This window comes from Mesoplodon densirostris, chromosome 2 (genome assembly GCF_025265405.1).
Source record: "Mesoplodon densirostris isolate mMesDen1 chromosome 2, mMesDen1 primary haplotype, whole genome shotgun sequence".
Lineage (NCBI taxonomy): Eukaryota > Metazoa > Chordata > Mammalia > Artiodactyla > Ziphiidae > Mesoplodon > Mesoplodon densirostris.
In genome coordinates, this window is record NC_082662.1 from 22,433,961 (window position 1) to 22,451,867 (window position 17,907).

The 17,907-nt window shown below is 49.6% G+C and overlaps 1 protein-coding gene across 1 annotated transcript in view; it reads right to left on the reverse strand.

Annotated features, from left to right (window-relative positions):
- Positions 1 to 3,630: 3,630 nt before the first annotated feature.
- Positions 3,631 to 17,907, reverse strand: part of WASF2 (WASP family member 2) — a 72,621-nt gene continuing 58,344 nt past the window's right edge. The window contains exons 4-9 of the mRNA XM_060089239.1: positions 17,410 to 17,563; positions 15,181 to 15,298; positions 14,027 to 14,157; positions 11,129 to 11,284; positions 8,643 to 9,157; positions 3,631 to 7,686 (exon numbers count right to left, since the gene is read on the reverse strand). Coding sequence (XP_059945222.1) covers positions 7,529 to 7,686; positions 8,643 to 9,157; positions 11,129 to 11,284; positions 14,027 to 14,157; positions 15,181 to 15,298; positions 17,410 to 17,563 — 1,232 coding nt within the window. The 3' untranslated portion in view covers positions 3,631 to 7,528. The remainder of the gene's footprint in view (positions 7,687 to 8,642; positions 9,158 to 11,128; positions 11,285 to 14,026; positions 14,158 to 15,180; positions 15,299 to 17,409; positions 17,564 to 17,907) is intronic.

A 17,907-nucleotide genomic window follows, 5' to 3' on the forward strand; every position in this document is an offset into this window, starting at 1 on the left:
AACTGCACACGTGCATACAGATGGCATCCATAATCATGTCCATACATTTGCATACAGGACTACATGCAAGGACCTGAATGCACGTACATGTCTTTCGCACACAGTGTACACACAGGCACACAGGCTCCTCACTGTGAGTGCTCAGCAACCAGGAATTCACAGGCAGACGCTTGGCTTCCAGCACCATCCGGCTGGCTCAGCCTCCCCTCCCCCAGCCTCGTGACAGGCAGCCCATGCTCCTGCCAACCCCAATGCCCGCCTTTGGCTTCCCGCCCCCCGGGGGTCCCCAGATCCCTGATTAACCCCCTCACTAATTGGCCACCAGCCCCTTGACTTTGCTGCAGGCCTTCTCGGGAGCTGGGAGCGAGAGGCTGCAAATTGGCCACGCAGGATGGGTCTGGGGAATAGAGTGCAAGGCGGGTGGTGGGGGGTGCTATGAGCTCAGGGCCTGGCTGGAGCCAGGCAGGGCACCCCCTATACCAGGGCTGGGGGGGCACTGGTATTGTATTCTCATGGGAGGGCACTCTAGGATTCGTGCGTACCCAGTCACCTGAGCTTTCCCTGAATGCACTTTTACACACACTTACCGGTCATGTGGGTGGACATGCCCCACCCCACTTCTCCACACAAATGCACGTGAACATTTGCACACACCCAAGTACACTCATGAACAAACCCAATAAGCATACAAGCAAAATCTTGCCTGTTCATAAATTCACCCGCCAGATACACAAAGACCATTTACGTACATACATCCAAACATACTTCAACTAAACACACATATGTATCACATGTATACAGGGTTGCAAACACACAAATTTACATGTTACACATGCCTATGAATGTACACCTAAGTATACCTGTAGGCATGCAAGAACATACATCCACATCTGTGTGTGCACACCCATGGAGTCCAGGCATGCGTGCACACACCACTCCGGCGTGTGCCTACCTTGATGAACTAGCAAGTAGCCACAGAATAGGGAGAACCCCCATAGCCAGCCACTGGCTTTGCAGAGGAATAGGGAACTTGAGGTTCCTGCAGTCTATAGGCAGGGGTGGGGAGTGGTGGAACTCAATTAATGCCTAAGCCTGGTACTTCCTCTGGGTTCTCCTCAGCCTTCAGGGCAGAGGTTCTGGCTTTTGCTTCTGTAGTTCCTGTCTCCTTGGCTCTGGACCCAAGCCCATAGGGTGTTCTACTTTCTTGTAGGCAGCCTGGGGCATTGGAAAGAAGAGGGTTTCTATTTCCATGCCTGCTGTCAACTTGCTGTGTGACTTCAGACAAGTTGCTGTATCTCTCTGTGCTTCTGTTTCCTCAACTATAAAATAGGAATAAAAAGCTTTTAAAGTGTTGGTAATCCTTCCAGAACTGGCCTGAGGAGTCCACGGGGTCATGTTTATGGATGTGCTTTACTCAGGAACACATCTGGGAGAGGTTAGTTTCCAAGATAGTGAGATACCAGGGAGGTCGGCGGGGGTGGGGCAGCATACATCATCCTGGTCAACCCCTCACTGAATAGTGGAAGAAGCTGAGGCCCAGAGAGGGAGCAGCAAGGTGGGAGCAAAAGAGCTGACCTCTGACTTCTCAGCCAGGAAATCTACTCCTCTTTAAATATGTATGCAGAGCGTGAGCAGGTGTGTGCACAATTCCCCAGGTAAGGGTGGGGATGACAGCCTGCTGTGGTGGGAAGGTGTCTCTGCAGGACTCCTGCCACCGTGGTACTGACAATTCTACCATGAAGAGATCCTTTTGGGTGTGATAGGCTTATTTTTTGTCTTCCAGCTTCAGACCCCTCACTAGACACCTCTTCTCCTGGGGCTAAGGCTGGCTTTGGGGAGCACCTGAAATAGCTACTAGCCTCATGATCTGGGAGGGAACTAGCTGACAACCACCCCAGAGCAGAACTTACAGGAAGTGGTGCTAGGTTGCCCTGGCCACTGGGTGACCAGGAGGGGGCAGTGAGGAACTGGCAGAGGCAGCACGGAGGGAGGGGTGGCTCCTGAGGACTTTGTGTGAGGTCTGCTTGCACCTACGTGTGTTCCTGTAACTGTGTGCTGATCTGTGCCCTTGTTTGCACAAGGATAGGACTCTGTGTGCAGTGTGTGCACATCTCCGTGTGTATCCATGTCCGAGTGTGCATAGATGCACCCATCTGAACAGGCGTGTGCACATACTGAAGGCATGTCTGACGGAAGCCCCAGCCCATACCTAGGGAACTCACTTTGTTCCAGGCAGTTGAGGGCACAGGGTACTTTAACTCTAAAGGCCTAGGATAGCCGAACCCTCAGTCTAGCCCACTTGATTTCAAAGTAAGAGCAAAAATAACCATCACCTATAAAACCGGGCACCAGGGGGTAGGGTAGACCGTAACAGAAAACCTTTAACACACCCCCTCACACCAAAGACCACGATGCTAGATGGAGAGGTTCTGAGAACGCTTTAAGTTCCATGGTGGACAGAGCACAAGAGACCCATGTGCAAACCATGGCTCTGCTCCTGGCCAGCTATGTGATCTTAAGCAACTCAACCTCTCTGAATCCTTTCCTCATGTGTAAAATGGGAGACCCTTGGCTCATGAGGTTGAAATAAAGTGTATGCAGTCTTGGGCGGGCAGTAGTAAATGCTCATTCTTCTCAGGATTAGCCCAAAGAGCTGAAGCTCCCAAGCGGAGGAGCCGGAATTCAAGCTCAGGCCTCCTTCTTCCCAGAACCACATTCCTTCCCTCCAATTCCCCACCAAGGGCGGCTCCTGACACCACCATTTTGTCTTCTCCCAGGGCGGGCGTCTGGCTGCCTGTCAGTCACCGGCCTCGGGAAGCCAAGTGCTGACTAAACACAGGCCTGAGCAGGAGGGTGGAGCGAGGGGCTCCGCCCGGGGCGAACTGGCTCCCGCGCCCCCTCCCCTGCACCCCACCTCCAGCGATGAGCTCAGAGTGGCTGGCGCAGCACTTGCTGACAATTCAAAACTTCTGCCCCCTCTCCTGGGATGCCAGCGGGTGACTCTCTCTGAACAGCAGGCGTGACCAGCCAAGTCACTAACCCTGCTCCCAACCCTCTCCCGGGGCCACCCCACTGTGTTTGCTGGGCCCAGAATTGGGTGTCTACTCATAAATTACCCCCAGGGACAGTCACCCGCAGCAGCCGGGTTCGGAACAACCGTTGCTTCCTGGGTAGGTCATTTTTGGGGGGTCAGAATATAAACTCGGCTCCCTCACCTTCCCAGGCAGAAGGGGCATGCAGCACCCTAAACCTTTTATCGGATTCCATTGTGAATTATTCTATTTAAGGTAAGTTGCTTGGGTCTGAGAGGCAGACAAGATGCCGGCCAGATGCTGGGAGGCGGCATCAGCATCCAGCCTGTGCTCCTCTCCTGCCTGATGCAAGGAGTCTCCCTGGCCCCAGCACACCCCTCTCAGCCAGCTGAGGGCCTCTAGGTCCCCCAGTTGGGTCTCACCCGAACCCAAAATGATTTCCAGCCTTCACCCCCCACCTCCTGCACAGGGTGCACCATCCAGACCCAGAGGCCTCCCGCCCTCCAAGCCCACCCACACCGACCTCCCTCTGGAGCTCTGGCCACCACCCGTGGCTATCAGTCGCCCCCTTATAAATGCTTCTCCCATTACACACATATACGTGCACACACACACACCCCAGAGGTGGCTGCGTGGTTACAAAGACTTTATCAAATTATTTAAGATGTTGGCATTTATGCATTCGCAAGTATACGTAAAACAATTACACAGAATCTTCAGGTCACTGGGGTGCTAATGTGGTACACACATGAGCCTGGCAGGGACTCAAGTAGGACCAGGCTTGGAGGCACAGGGCTTTGAAAAACTAGACCTCCTTCTAAGGACCTGAGAGGAACAGGGTGACAAGGAAAGGGTCACTTCAGGGGTCTGGCTTAACCCCTGAAGGTTAGAGCTCAGAGATCCATCTTACGCTCCTTTCCCATCTTCAGGGGAAGGGGGCTCATTTTCAGACTGTAACCCCACTATGTAACAAGCCCAGTCCCTAAAATCTTGATGTGGCAAACACACCCAAGAATCCACTGGACCAGGTCCTCATAAATATGTTTGTATCAGAGAAAACAAGGCACTTCGGGAGCATGACGGCTCACTCTCCTACACATACATCATTCTAGACAGAAAGTAAAAATTGGTTAGTTTCTCAAGTGAGTTAAGTGACTAAACTTAATACAATAACAAAATTGTTCCCTAGCCCTTCCCGAGGCACAGGATGAGGCGCATCTCTGGGTAACACCTGGTCCCAGGTCAGCTGAACCCCGGTAGAGCTCAAAGCCTCTCTCCTGAGCAGAAGCCCCTGGCCTTGGGGTCACTGCCCCCCTCCTCAGGCCCTGAGGTCAGGTGAGGGGGGTTGCAGCAGGCGGCAGGCTGACAGCAGAGCTGGGACACGGTGGGAATGCTTACGCAGGGTCACCAAAGCCACAGAGACCTCAATCTGTCCGAGCTGGCGCTGCCGAGCCGGAGGATCGGCGCCACGGGAAGAGATTTCACATTAGCCCTGACAACACCGCCTCAGCTCTGCGGTGACACTGGCCAGGGTCGTTTCTGAGGGCGCTTGAGCTTCCGCTGGAGGCGAGCTGGAGCTTGGGCCAGCTGCTCTGAGCCTCAGAGGGATCGCTGAGCCTGCCCCCTCCCCGTGGCTGCTCCTCTGGAATGTACTCATCTCACAACCAAGGCAGAGTCACAACTCACTTCTGACACTGCCGAGTGGAAGCTGGGCCCCTGGGCCGCAGGAATGGGGGCAGGTCCCCTGGGCTGGGCAGAACAGGGGAGGGAGGCGGCTCCTTGGCTTCAGCCCTTAGAGTCCTTAGGGGCCATTGCTCCATACTCTTACCAGCCTCAGCCCAGTTTAAATAATCACTAAACTTTGCATTCTACAATTACAGGATTCCAAAGATAACACAATTACCTGCACAGGGTCCTTTATCATCTTAAAGGGCTCTGGGTTTAAAGAAGTTTTGTTTTTTTTTTTTTGTTTTTTTTTTTTTGGTGCACATATGCATAAGGAGAGCCCAGAGGGCCTCTGGGCTGACTGGGTCCCCAGCCCCCCGAGCTGAGGAGGCTTCGCAAGGCCGGCTGCTACAAAGCGCCGAGCTTGGCTGCATAGATTTTAATGAGAGCATCGGGCAGAGCTGTGCTGTTGCTCTCCGGGACTTTCAGATCATTACCAAACCAGCTGTAGGATGAGAACACAGCATATCGAAACCCTAGGAGGTCACTGAGCTAATGATCTAATCCTACCTTCTGCAGGCAGTGGCCCTCCCCACCTCCTCCTGCCCCCAGCCCTTTCCAAGGCAGACTCCGTCCATTCCAGAAGCTAGGCCAACACCGCCCCCCTCAAGGTCAGAGAAGAGTGATAGTGAGCAGTGCTGGCTCCCCCTTCTCCGGAAAGAAGGGGGATGGGGGTAATTTAGTCAAAGCCATTAGGCCCAAACCCTGGCCTAGCCAGGCCCCAGGACTCCTATTTGGGAGAACCACTGCCCTCCACCTGCCACTTTGGTCACTGCTGGGTTGCAGCCGGGGGCACCTTCGACAGCCATTTTAGAGTTCTGAAGAAAGCACCTTCAGCTTCCAGAGTGCACAGTGGGAGGCAAGGAGGGGGTGCACACCGTCTGGTACGCTCAGCACTGGAGCCTGACGCCAGCCCTGTGCCAGAGATGCGTGATCTGGGAGAGGAAGGAGGGCACACTCTGGAGCAGCCCCTGCAGGAGGGCACGCTGGCCTCTGAAGACTCGGTCCCCACACCCCAAGTCCACAGAAAGAAGGCTGACGGGGAGCATTCAGCCAGGGCACAGTGGCAGTACCCACGATTACACCCTCTCCTCAAGCTGGAGGGGTTGATGAGGGCTTTGGCAATTACTATAACCATTTGCTGTGCTGGGTAGAGACAGATCCTGTTTCTCTTTGTTTCAGGGCTCGAAAAGCCGGAGAAGCCAGAAGCCAGTTTCAGCACAAGAGGCTACACAATAGTTAGGGCAGAAGAGAAGAAACCTCACTGTTGGCCAAAGTTGACCAGTTTTTTCTGAATAATAGCACCTGTGTATTAGCTCTGGGAATAAGGGGGAGTGAGGGAGGGAACGTCATTCTGCAGTGAGGAGGGGAGCTGGAAACAAGACCCAGAGTCCTTCTGCCTTTCGATCCTCCTCATGGCCCCCCACCCCAGGGCAGCTACCTGCAGCAGCTGCCAGCCTGAAGGACTGAAGTTTCTACAGTTGGAAGGACCTATGCTTAAACTGGGGAAATAAAAGGGGGAGGAGTTGCAGAGGAATTGAAAGCAGCACCTGTCACGCTGCCTACCCGCTTCCTTCTCTCACTACCTCTGGTCCCCCAAAAGGGCAGCTCTCAAGGCCAGATGCTTGGCTGGTGATAGGAAAGGGGGAGCAAACAATTACAAGAGAGGCCATGAGGGTCTGAGCAGCACTGATAGGCCTGGCACAGGCCCTGAGCCCTTCTACTGGGAACCCCACCTGTGGTGAGGTCTGTAGTAGTACAGAGCCAAGAACTGCTCTGCCCGGGCTCCAGCAGGTGCCCACCATTTGGTCCCAGAAAGCACAGGTGACTTGGAATCAGGAACTCTGGGGTCTAGCTCTGTCATCATCCAACTGTGTGACCTTGAGCAAGTCACTTCCCATCTCTAGGCTTCAGCATCATTCAACCCAGTTCCAACTTTTTCCAGTCCTGCAGTTACAAGTCTCTAAGCTTGGCTCCCGAGAGCCGGAAGAGGCCCAGATCCCTGTGTGTCAGGGCTAGTTTGGTCATGAGTATTAGAGGTTAGAACCGGGCTGTGGTGCTTGGAGGCACCTGGTGGTGAGGGAGGGGCATTTAAGGAACGTGGAACACCACATTCAGGGGAGGGACCCTGGGAGGGAGGGAACCACCGCTGCCTCCAGGAAGGCACTGCTCTGAGCAGAGGGGTAAGACATTTCTTGGTGGGCTTGATGGCTCCTGGAATAAAGGGCATCCAGACATAGAGATGGCTTAGCAAAAGGCAGCCTCACCCTGCTGATGAGGGCAGAAGGGGGAGGCACTGGGCATGCGGCTGCTCTGCCCTCTCAGTGCATGGGAAAGGGGCCAGCTGTGCCAGGCAGGCTTTAGGACCAGAAGATGGCTGGCATTATCCAAAGTAGCTGAGGGCAAGGATTCTAGAAGAAGACCACAGAAAATGGCTCCTAGGGGAAGGCACCAACTCCAATTTAAACCCAATCAAAGGGATCTGCTTTGGGGTTTTCCCTTCTCTTCAATATGCAACAGTCACTTAAAGGGAAGAGGGAACATCTCAGCTACTGAACCTCAGGAGCCCCATGGGCCTGACCTCGGGGAGATGGGAAATACATGTTGATTTGGAGGAAGCACATGGATATATCTTTGGTTGTTTCAGGGAAGGCTCTGGCCCCTTGAGATTCTTTTTTTCCTCCCTTTTTTCCCCTTGGGACTGTCGGGGTAGGCATCAAAGGAGGCACGTAGGAAGGAAAGAAAAAGGAAGTGGGCAACAGGCAGAAGAGTTAATCCGACCACTCGTCCTCATCAAACTCAGAGGAGTCATCTTCTGAGTCGCTGTACTCCACAGCAATGCGACGTGACAAGATGGTGGCCACGTCATTGCCCACAACATCCCGCTTCTCTTGTTCCCGCTGCTCCTCAACCCTGCGCAGCTGAAAGCCTGGTGGGAGAGAGAGAGAAGGGTTAAGTGGTGCATCAGTCTCCGAATCCATCCAGGACTGTGGAAGAGGGAGCGGCCCTCTTGGTGGTGGGTATTGGAAAGGACAGTGAAAAAGAAGGACCCTCTGGGAAAGCAAGATCCTCAGGACAAGAAGTAAAGACAGGTTTTATGAAATTGTGGCCCCAGTGCTATAGGTGTGTCTGAAAGGAGCCTGCCATTCTTCCCAGTTTCCACGCTTCCCAGTTTCTCAGGCTGGTGAGGATGGTACTTCTCCCAAGACCGAGTTGGGAGTGGCTGCCAATCCCCACCTAGTGGGCACTCAGTCTGCCCAAGTCATTGATTTTCATGAAGCTCAGCTGCCTTAGGTTGTCTCCACTAGACAACCCTTCAGTTCCTCGAGGATCAGACAGAAGAAACCACTCCAGTCCCTTGGGACCAGAACCGGCCTCTGACAGAAAGAGAATAAATGCCCCATGATAGTGAGATGATGATGAGGGAGGGGAGGAAGGTAGGGTGAAAGGAAGGGAAGGGGATAGGAGAAAAAGGGGAGAAGGAAGGGGGTGGGAAGCGGGGGAGTAGGGAGGAAGGATATGAAAGGCAAAAAAGTGAAGGACAAGGAGTGTCTGAGTCCAGCTGAGGAAGTACCTTCTAAGACAGTGATTCTTGTTTTTCTCTGGGGCACAAAATGGATGCAAACATACACAAAGCATAAATTTCCAAGGAGTTCAAAGATCCCACGTTAAGAAGTCTTTACTTTAAACCAAGGTGGAAAGAATATAAACCTCTATTTTTAGAGTGAAGCCTTTCTTCACGCTGATCTGAGGTCTTAATCTCTCCCCACCCAACGAAAGCTATTCCCTTGGAAGGCCACAGAACCCCTTGTCCACCCTCCAATCAGTCTCCCAGCTGCAGAAAGACAAGGCTTCATGATCCCGGACCCACCACTGGGATTTTACCTTGACGGATGGCTGAAAGCAAGTCGCTGCGGGCATCGCTCACAGGAGGCAAGGAGGACTTGGGCTTGGTGGTGTCAGAAAGTGGTGAAGGTGCAGCAGGCTGGCCATCTGTACCACTGTAAGGGGGAGGAGGGGGCCCCGGAGGAGGGGGAGGCGGGGGAGGCGGAGGTGCTCCTCCTGCTGGCTGGGACAAGGGAGGTGGTGGCAGAGGTGAGTAGTCAGCTGCTGGCGGTGGGGGAGGAGGTGGAGGGGCAGCAAAATCGGGGTGAGGTGGGAAAGATGGGGGTGAAGGTGGTGGTGGCGTCCCTGGAGACCCAAATCCTCCAAGTGGTGGTGGGGGTGGAGTGCTCATCATCGGAGGTGGAGGCGGAGGGGCAGGTGGTGGAGCAAACCCAGGTTTGGGGCCTGGCGGAGAGCCCAGAGGAGGAGCTGGTGGTGGATGGCTTGGGCTGACCACACTGGATCTTTTGGGTCCAGCTAAGCCAGACCCTCTTTGGTTACTGTCTGCTGGGTAGCTAAAAGGACAAAGCAAAAAGACCCACCGTCACTCTTAGGATGCAAACCTCCACCTTTAGTGAAGCTTATCTATAAGCCTAGGTTCATTTTGGTTGACAGTATCATTTCATTTTGCCTCAAATAGAAAGAACCCGGGGATGGTCAGAACAGACCAACAATGGAATGGGCACCCTTGTAAGGTAATGAGCATCCCATTAGCAGAAACTGAGAAAAACTACCTGAAAAAAGTGGACTTAGGATTTCTGCAACAGGTAAGGGCTGGCCAAGATCATCTCTTAGGTCCCCCTCAAACTTTTCAGCTCTCCAAGGGAAGGCACCCTTCTAAGAAGAAGGGTCAGTTCAAGCCTGGAGCCAGGACTAAGAAGGCACACAAGAAAGAACTGGAATAAAAATTCAAACACCACTACCCACGGGCTCTGCTCCACAGGCTATTAACATTCACCAGGTCTTATGAGGGCAGGAAAGCCAAGCCAAGCTGACCAAACCTGAGCGGGGTACAGATTTAGGTGAATGTACCTTCAGTGCTCATGTGGAAAAACTTGAGAGAGAACGAGGGTCTGAGGATCAGCAGAGACGGGAAATGAATGTGCTGCCAGACTTGACCCGGGTTGAGAGAGAATTAAGGTGCACCTCTCCTGGGTCAGGCATACTTGACTGAGGCTGCAAGGTCTCAGGCCATGTGTGAGACTGAAGGGATTCTTTTTCCACCTTTTATCTGCCCTACACTAATAGCTTACTCCTTAGAAAAGCATCCATCTTGGAATTTTCCACAGACCTTCGAGCCTTAGCTGCATCCGACACAGCAACCAGCAGGAAGTGATTTGGGAGGCAGAAGGAGACTTGGGATTAGTGGTTTCAAGCGCTAAGAATGGGGCAGGCGGTGGGGGTGACAACACTGCTTTAGGTCTCCATCTGAGGGTCCTCAACATACCCAACCTCTGATTAAACAGTGTCCAAGGAGACAAGCATACTTTTCAAAGCTCTCACTTGTCAGGCATCAGAAAGAAAAGTAACTATGAGGAAACACTGAAATCTAACACTCCTCAGATCCCTTCCCCTTTCAGCCATTACTTGCTAACTCTTCCTCTATAGACCTCTGCCAGGGACACTGACAAATACCAGAATGGTCAGATTCTAAGTTTCATCTCTTTTTCTTTTGTTTCCTTCTTTCTGGAGATTTTTTTTTTTTTTTGGCGGTACGCGGGCCTCTCACTGTTGTGGCCTCTCCCGTTGTGAAGCACAGGCTCCAGACGCGCAGGCTCAGCGGCCATGGCTCACGGGTCTAGCCGCTCCGCGGCATGCGGGATCTTCCCGGACCGGGGCACGAACCCGTGTCCCCTGCATCGGCAGGCGGACTCTCAACCACTGCGCCACCAGGGAAGCCCCTCTGAAGATTTTATCCATGGTGAAATGGACCAGAGGCGACAGGAGAAAAGGGTGACTATCTTCTAGGTTTCTAGATAACTGGGGAAGGAGGCTGTTCAATATTTTACGTACAGCAGGAAATTATACCACTTTATGTCATGCTGAGTCAGAGCCAAGTAAAAAAACAAGAGATAAGTTGGTGACTTCTATCTGCTCAGGTGTAGCTAGTACTTAAGAACACAGGCTCTGGAAAGAAAGCCTGACCTGCTTTCCAATCATGACTGACCTGCTTTCCAATCATGACTCTGCCTCTTACTGGCTGTGTGATCTTAGGTAAGTTCATTGACCTCTCTGTGCTTCACTATTTACTCATCTGTAAAATGGGTCCCTATCTCAAGAGGACTCTTGTGGGGATTAAGTTAACATATATAGTGTTTGGCATAATGCCTGGCACTTTACAAACACTTAATAAATACTAATTATTTCTATTATCTAGACATACTTGTCTGGAGTCACTTTAGTGGTCCTGGCCTGGATTTAGAACTCTTACTTTGTTCTTGAGCATTTAACCACCCAGAGTAAATGGAAGAGGTATCACCGTTTACCTGAATTCTGCTGGTGGGGGAGGCAAGCTGTCCTCAGAGAAGGAAGGAGAAGGCGGAGAAGTGGAGTCTGACTGTGGTGGTGGTGGGTAGTTGCTTGCATCCACGTTTTCAACAGACCCAACGCTGCCATTCTGGTACACCAAGGCGGATGGATACCTGACAATGAACCCAATGCCAAAACTGTCATTTAAAGTCTGAGTGGTACTCTCTTGTTTTCTTAAAAGACCCCATAAAAATGCATTTGATACAAAAGCTATTAGGGAGAAATAAAATTAGTATATTTCTCATATAGTTTCTGTTGTACTGAAGTTTTATTTTAGGACTAAATATTCTATTGTTAAATATCTCCCAGGACTTCCCTGGTGGCGCAGGGGTTAAGAATCCACCTGCCAATGCAGCGGACATGGGTTCGAGCCCTGGTCTGGGAAGATCCCACATGCCATGGAGCAACTAAGCCCGCGAGCCACAACTACTGAGCCTGCGTGCCACAACTACTGAAGCCCGTGTGTCTAGAGCCCGTGCTCTGCAGCAAAAGAAGCCACCACAATGAGAAGCATGCACACTGCAACAAAGAGTAGCCCCCGCTCGCCCCAACTAGAGAAAGCTCGTGCGTAGCAACAGAGACCCAACGTGGCCAAAAATAAATAAATAAATAAATTTAAACAAACAAGAAAACCCTCCCAGATATTTCTTTTGTTTTTTTCCCCCACTTGCTGTAGTTGTAATTGTTTTATTTAAATAAATTTTTTTACTGGAGTATAGTTGATTTCAATGTTGTGTTAATTTCAGATATACAGCAAAGTGAATCAGCTATACATATACATATATCCACTCTTTTTTAGATTCTTTTCCCATATAGGTCATTACAGAGTAGTGAGTAGAGTTCCCTGTGCTATACAGTAGGTCCTTATTAGTTATAACATAGTAGTGTGTATATGTCCATCCCAATCTCCCAATTTATCCCTCCCCTCTCCCAGATATTTCTGTTGGATTGTCTGTAGAAATGGGACTGAACCCAGGTTATCAAAACCATGCTGCTCCCTTCCCAATGTTGGCCTTGTCAAACCCAGCAGTTCTTTGAAATTCTCTCCCAAATGTTATGAGCAGCCCAGACCCAAATCCCAAGGTCTGTCTCGCAGCAAAGGGCAAAGCCAAGCCCCAAGGCTAGTGAGCTGCAAGCACGTGACTGGCACACAGCCTGGTTTTGAGGTCGGCAAGCCTCTGGAGTGCTCAAAGGCCAAGGAGGCATCTGATTGCAAAACCAAGCTGAGGACAAATGCAAGTTGCTGTGTGGTAGTTAGACGTGGTCTCTTATCTAACAAAACGAGCTGCTGATTAAAGTGGGGTGCTAGGGCTTGCCTCATGAAAACCTGTCCCTTATAGCACTGGGCCTTGGGTGAATTTGCTCTGGGTGAACAGCAACAAACTTCTAAACAAGCACAAACATACCAAGCAGCAGCTAACAAAATGTGACCTGTTCTGCACCACCTCCCGCTTCTTTCCACCACTGTTGGGTTATAAGGAACTCATCTAAAGCAGACCCCAGGGAGAACAGAGTTGGAGGGAACTAACTGAATCAAATGATGCTCTGATGTGGAAAATCCCCAAGGCCTGAAGCCCTACAGACCTGGCATATCTCTTTATAGGCTCACCAACAAGCATGTCCAGGTAGAGCAGCCATGCAGCCTGATCCCAAACCTCTTGAACAACAGGAAAATGGGAGGCAAAGTCCTTATTTTCACCACCTCAATACACACACACACACACACACACACACAAGCAGTTGGTCGGCATCCTGAACATGCTTCTGCCCTCAGAGTCACTGAACCTTCATACAACAAGGGCCTGTCTGAACAGGAGGGACCAGGGAACAAAATGGCCCCTTTTTATTGGGAGGTGAAGATAATGGAGGTACCCTCAGGGCTGATTCCCCTGTAGAAAGAAAGGCTCATTTTCCCTCTCACCATCCTCATCGCTCTTTAAAACAAATCTCCTAATCTAGGAAGAACAAGTGTCAGAAGTGTCAAGATTTCTAGAAGTCAAGATTTTCATGGTAGAATTATTCCTAAGAGCAAGAACAACTCAACTCCTTCCTTTTATCATTCCTAGACACCCGGCATGGGCTGGCATGGTTCTCTGACAGCCAGGATGCAAGGTATTTAGGGGAAAAACCAGGGCGACATTTATGCCAAGCAATCGTGGTGACTTGGCTTTGAATGTCACACAGGTTGGACACCAGGATAAGCATCAAACCAAGCTTTAAAACCATTTTTTTCCTTTTAAACCTCTAGTGTGATTTGGTATTGGGAAATGGGGTCAGACTGACATCTACCATTTCTTCACGGAAATATATAGCCTCAATACTGGCCGCGCGACCTTTCCCACACTGTCTCTGAGGTCTGCTTTCAGTCCCTTGGCCAGCCTCTCTCCCAAGACTGACAAAGGCTGACTGAAAAGTTGCTTTGGTGATGTGCACAAATTCTCTGCCTGGCCCTCCCCACTCCCATGAAATGCCCAGCTCTTTAGCCACAACCTTCAAATCAATGCTCTGGAGGCAAAGGCCTCCCAAAGCCACTTTTCTTCCCTTTCTAGTCTTTGCTTTGAGTCCCTCAGACATACCAGTGTCTGGCAGAGCAAGGGCACTAGAAGCCATGGGCTTTATTTTCCAGACCACTCTCGTCACCTCATTTAAACTGCCAAGTCTCTTGATTTTTTTAGCAAATTTTAATCACCAGATGGAGGCACTTTAAAGTAGCTGATTAACAGTGGTATTGATTTAAGCCACACAGCAAGACTTCAGGGGGTATGAAAGGTGTCACACCAGAGCTGTCAGACTGTTGCCCCCAGGTGCCCAGCCTCTTCAAAGAATGCTACCAAGAGGAAAGAAGCATCACCTACCCAGAAGGCCCCAGCTTTTCTTTGGATTCTACAAATTCTTGACCCATCTTCATTTTCTCCCACTCTTCCTTACGTGTCTTGATTTTACGTGGGTTTACATTTCCTCGATTTGGATTATCTTTCTTCTCTTTCTACAATGAAAAGAAACAGAAAGGCTTTAATAAACATTTCCCAAAGTTCTTCATTAAAATTCCACCCAGCTTCATGGATATATACCCAAGAGAAGATCTGCCTAGACAACATACAGTAACTATAGAATTTACAGAATTGCTGGGTTTAGAGTGACCTAGAGGTCATCTAATCCAAACCACCTCCTGGGCTCAAACACATTTCCTCAATCCCATACCCAAACACCTCTACCCACTACCTCTTTGAGTAATTCATTCATGTTTTTGAGCAGCTCTAATTGTTAGGAAGTTAGTAAATAGCTATTAATTATTTCTTATGCTGCAAAGGTCAGTCAAGAGAGAAGAGAAATAATGATAGCTGTAGATATCTGGGACAGATATAAGGAAATAGTTAAAAAACAAACCAAAACAACCAATGAAGAATTCTTCAGCCTGTGCAGTTGCACTAGCCCCTGGCGCTCTCTTGGGCCTCCCGGCAGCCATGCTAATGGGATTGTGAGGTTGCAACTGGTAGGTCATATGCTTACACACATCACTGGCAGCCTAAGGGGAGGGGAGCATCTACCAAAACTAGGCCTATGTCCCCACCACTGCCTCACCCAACCAGTAGTCAAGGTGTTAAACCGCTCCTGTTGCAAATCAAACTCTACAGAGCCATGTGCTGATCTCTGAGAAATGAGCTGCAAAACTGGCAGGGAAGGGAACTAGCCTAGCTTGAGTGTCCAGCAGAGTCAGGTGCAAATTGCAAGAGAAATAAATGGTGAATAGAAAAGTCAATTTCTAAAACTCAGGCTGAATATACTCAATTGTTAATAGCACCGGGAGGAACAAACACATTTTTGGTGTGATTTATACTTTCATCTTGGTTGTGCTTGGAGTGGACACATTTTTTTTTTAAGAGTCTCACCTGGCATCCACGCAAGCAGCCACTCAGAATGATTACTTAACATAAGACTGGCTTCCTTTTTATCCCCCCTCCACAGTCGTGCCTACTGATGTGTAGAACAGAGGCCCCTTTCCCCTCACCCTATGCTTTCTCTTCTCTTTCATGATATCCTTGGTGTCCTGCAGCATCTTCTCCTTCCAAAGATCAAAGAAGTACGAAGGGTCTGTGTAGAATTTGAGTGCCTCTTTCCCATCGTCCCTTGGACAGAAATGAAGACAAGTAGCTGTCAGTAGACAGATGAGCTCCCAACCAAATCCAATATTCCAAACACCTACCAGTTAGCAGTTTTTACACTGAGGAATCAAGAAGTCATTCAAATCGACTGCATATTTCCTCTCCCATACCAGCGTTCCAAAGCCCCTGAATGGCACGGCACCTCTTTACTTATCTGGCTTTTTAAGAACCTTAGCCTTACTTTCAATTCCTGGTAGAGGAATTTGCATGGTCAGGGCAAGAATGGGCTATAGCAGCAGGGATCCTGATTATGGCTAATGATCTCCATGGCCGCAGACATCTCCCTGAGGACATTCTGATATCTTGGCACATCAGATGGGATTTCTGTCACTGGTTCCCCTACCACCATCAATTGCCCAGGACTCTCTAGGAAGCATTAGTGGCTTTCTACCCACCCAAAACCTGTGCACACATGTGCAGGTTCACATGTGTACATATGTATGCATATACACACATGAATGTGTGTATGTGTGCAGTTGTTATTCTTCTGTAAATACAGACAACCACAGCGCTCCACCTACTTGCTCCCTTCCGGAATAGCTCAGCATCCACCCCCACCCCCCAGCCACAAGGGGGCCCCACTGAGAAAAGAGGGCCAGCTGTTTTATGACCACAAGATTTCATTACCATCTCTTAGTGGCTGTGAAAGAGGTACAAAGTGAGCTGAGTGTCAATGTAAGAGTCATCTACCAGACTCAATGACCCTGGTTGGAATCCTGCACTTTGGCGTGGCTAAGTCGCTCCCACTCTCCAGAAAGCATGCACTTAGGGGTGGATATTTATTTTAACACTACTCTGAACTAAAAAGAATTGGAAAGGTAATTCTTTCCTAACCTCCAATCCTATCACAACACACAGAAACCATTTCCTAATCATGCACTAATGATCTTTATATTAAATCTTGTTCTGAGTTAGCCACACCACCACTCTTTTCTGTTAGGCTAAATCCAGAAAACTGAGAGGAGAATGTTAAAAAGGAAAATACCCTACATTAACTGAAAAATAAACTTGTCTTACCATAGTCCCTTCAATATTATCAGGTGTGTATTCTTTTCCTGCCCTACAACCCCTCTGCCCAGATCCAACTAGGCTAAATGATGCAGGCTAGAGAGTCAAATTTACGCCCTGCTATGTTAGCTGGCCCCTTTGAGAGCAAAGGGGCAAACACAATTTCACACAGTAATAATAATAGGATAGATGCCATGTACTTCCTCTGCATCTGTGTGAGAAGCGACCATGCTCCTATTCTGGCTCTGTGGATCAGGTGGGCGTCCTTGAATTTCACACACATATTCTACTTTGCAGTACACCCATGTCTCAAAGAAAACATCTGCCTCCAGCTATCTGTAATTACTTTTACCTGTTCCAAAGATATTTATGGATGCGAGCAAGATAAATATTCGTTTTCTGCCCCTGCTTGGAAATTTTTTGCACGATAACACTAGAGACCACTAGCGGGGAGGGGCTTTAAGTTGTCTATAAGACTATCTTTTTCAAGTCCAGTCACAGCACTGTAGGTCCTTTCAGAGGGGAATGATGAAAGGATGTTCAAAACGAAGCGAACGACACTCATTTGGAAGAATGCCAATTACTCCTTAAGCTCTGGAAGGACCCTCAGGGCCCAGAGCAGCCAGTCCACAAGGCTGGCCCCACTAACACGCCCAAACATCTGGTAATCTAGTGGTTTCAGAGTAAGTGGGAGCCCTGCTAGAATGTTGCCCCTGGGATGCATGCTATAGGACTGCCTTGTAACAAAGTCCTTTTGGTTCTATAATAACTAAATTCCTTGGATGGAATCCAAGATGGACCTGGCTTGTACCAAAGTAAACTCTGCAGCATGCAATGCTATAGCAAACTTTCAATATATATTATATTCACTATGAGTTTAAGAAACCAAACAATAATAAGTGGCAACTGTTTATATGGTAAACGTTAGCTTCTGCTGCCACAAGCAACTCTGGGGTACATAGTATGCTTTTTGATACAATCCTCTGATGTAAACAACATCTTTAAACAAAAAGACAATCTAGTGTTGTTAACCACAGGCTGAAAAAGGTAGAAGCTAGCCAGGTTACCTGTAAGGGGTCAGATTGTTGAGAGGTGGAGGAGTATCACAGGTGTTGTATGTTTCCAAGACAGGTATGGGGAGAGAGTTTCTGTCAAAAAGCTTCTGGTCTTGAACAGTAGAGCTTCTGAAGGCCTTTCGGGTGTTGATTCCTTGTAGTGACACTGAAAGAAGATGGAAGGCATTAGAAAATGGATGACAGGCTATTTGAGCAAACACTGAGTCACACCAGTCGGAGAGGCCTCAGCTGCTGCATTTCTTGGCTGCGGCTGTCTGCAGCCAGGTTTTTTTTTTTTCCTCCCCCTCTGGGGAAGCCCCACAAGGCTGTCAGCAGCCCAGCCATTTCATGACTGAACAAAATGAGGCAACACAAAGGTTTACTATGTGGCCAGATCTAGCAGGCCCCTCCTTAGGAGGAATGAATCTTCCAAGTACTTTTATGGTAGCAAAATACGATTCGGGGGAAGGGGAATTTGAGAAAGAAGGGATTGGGGGAATGGGAGAAAGG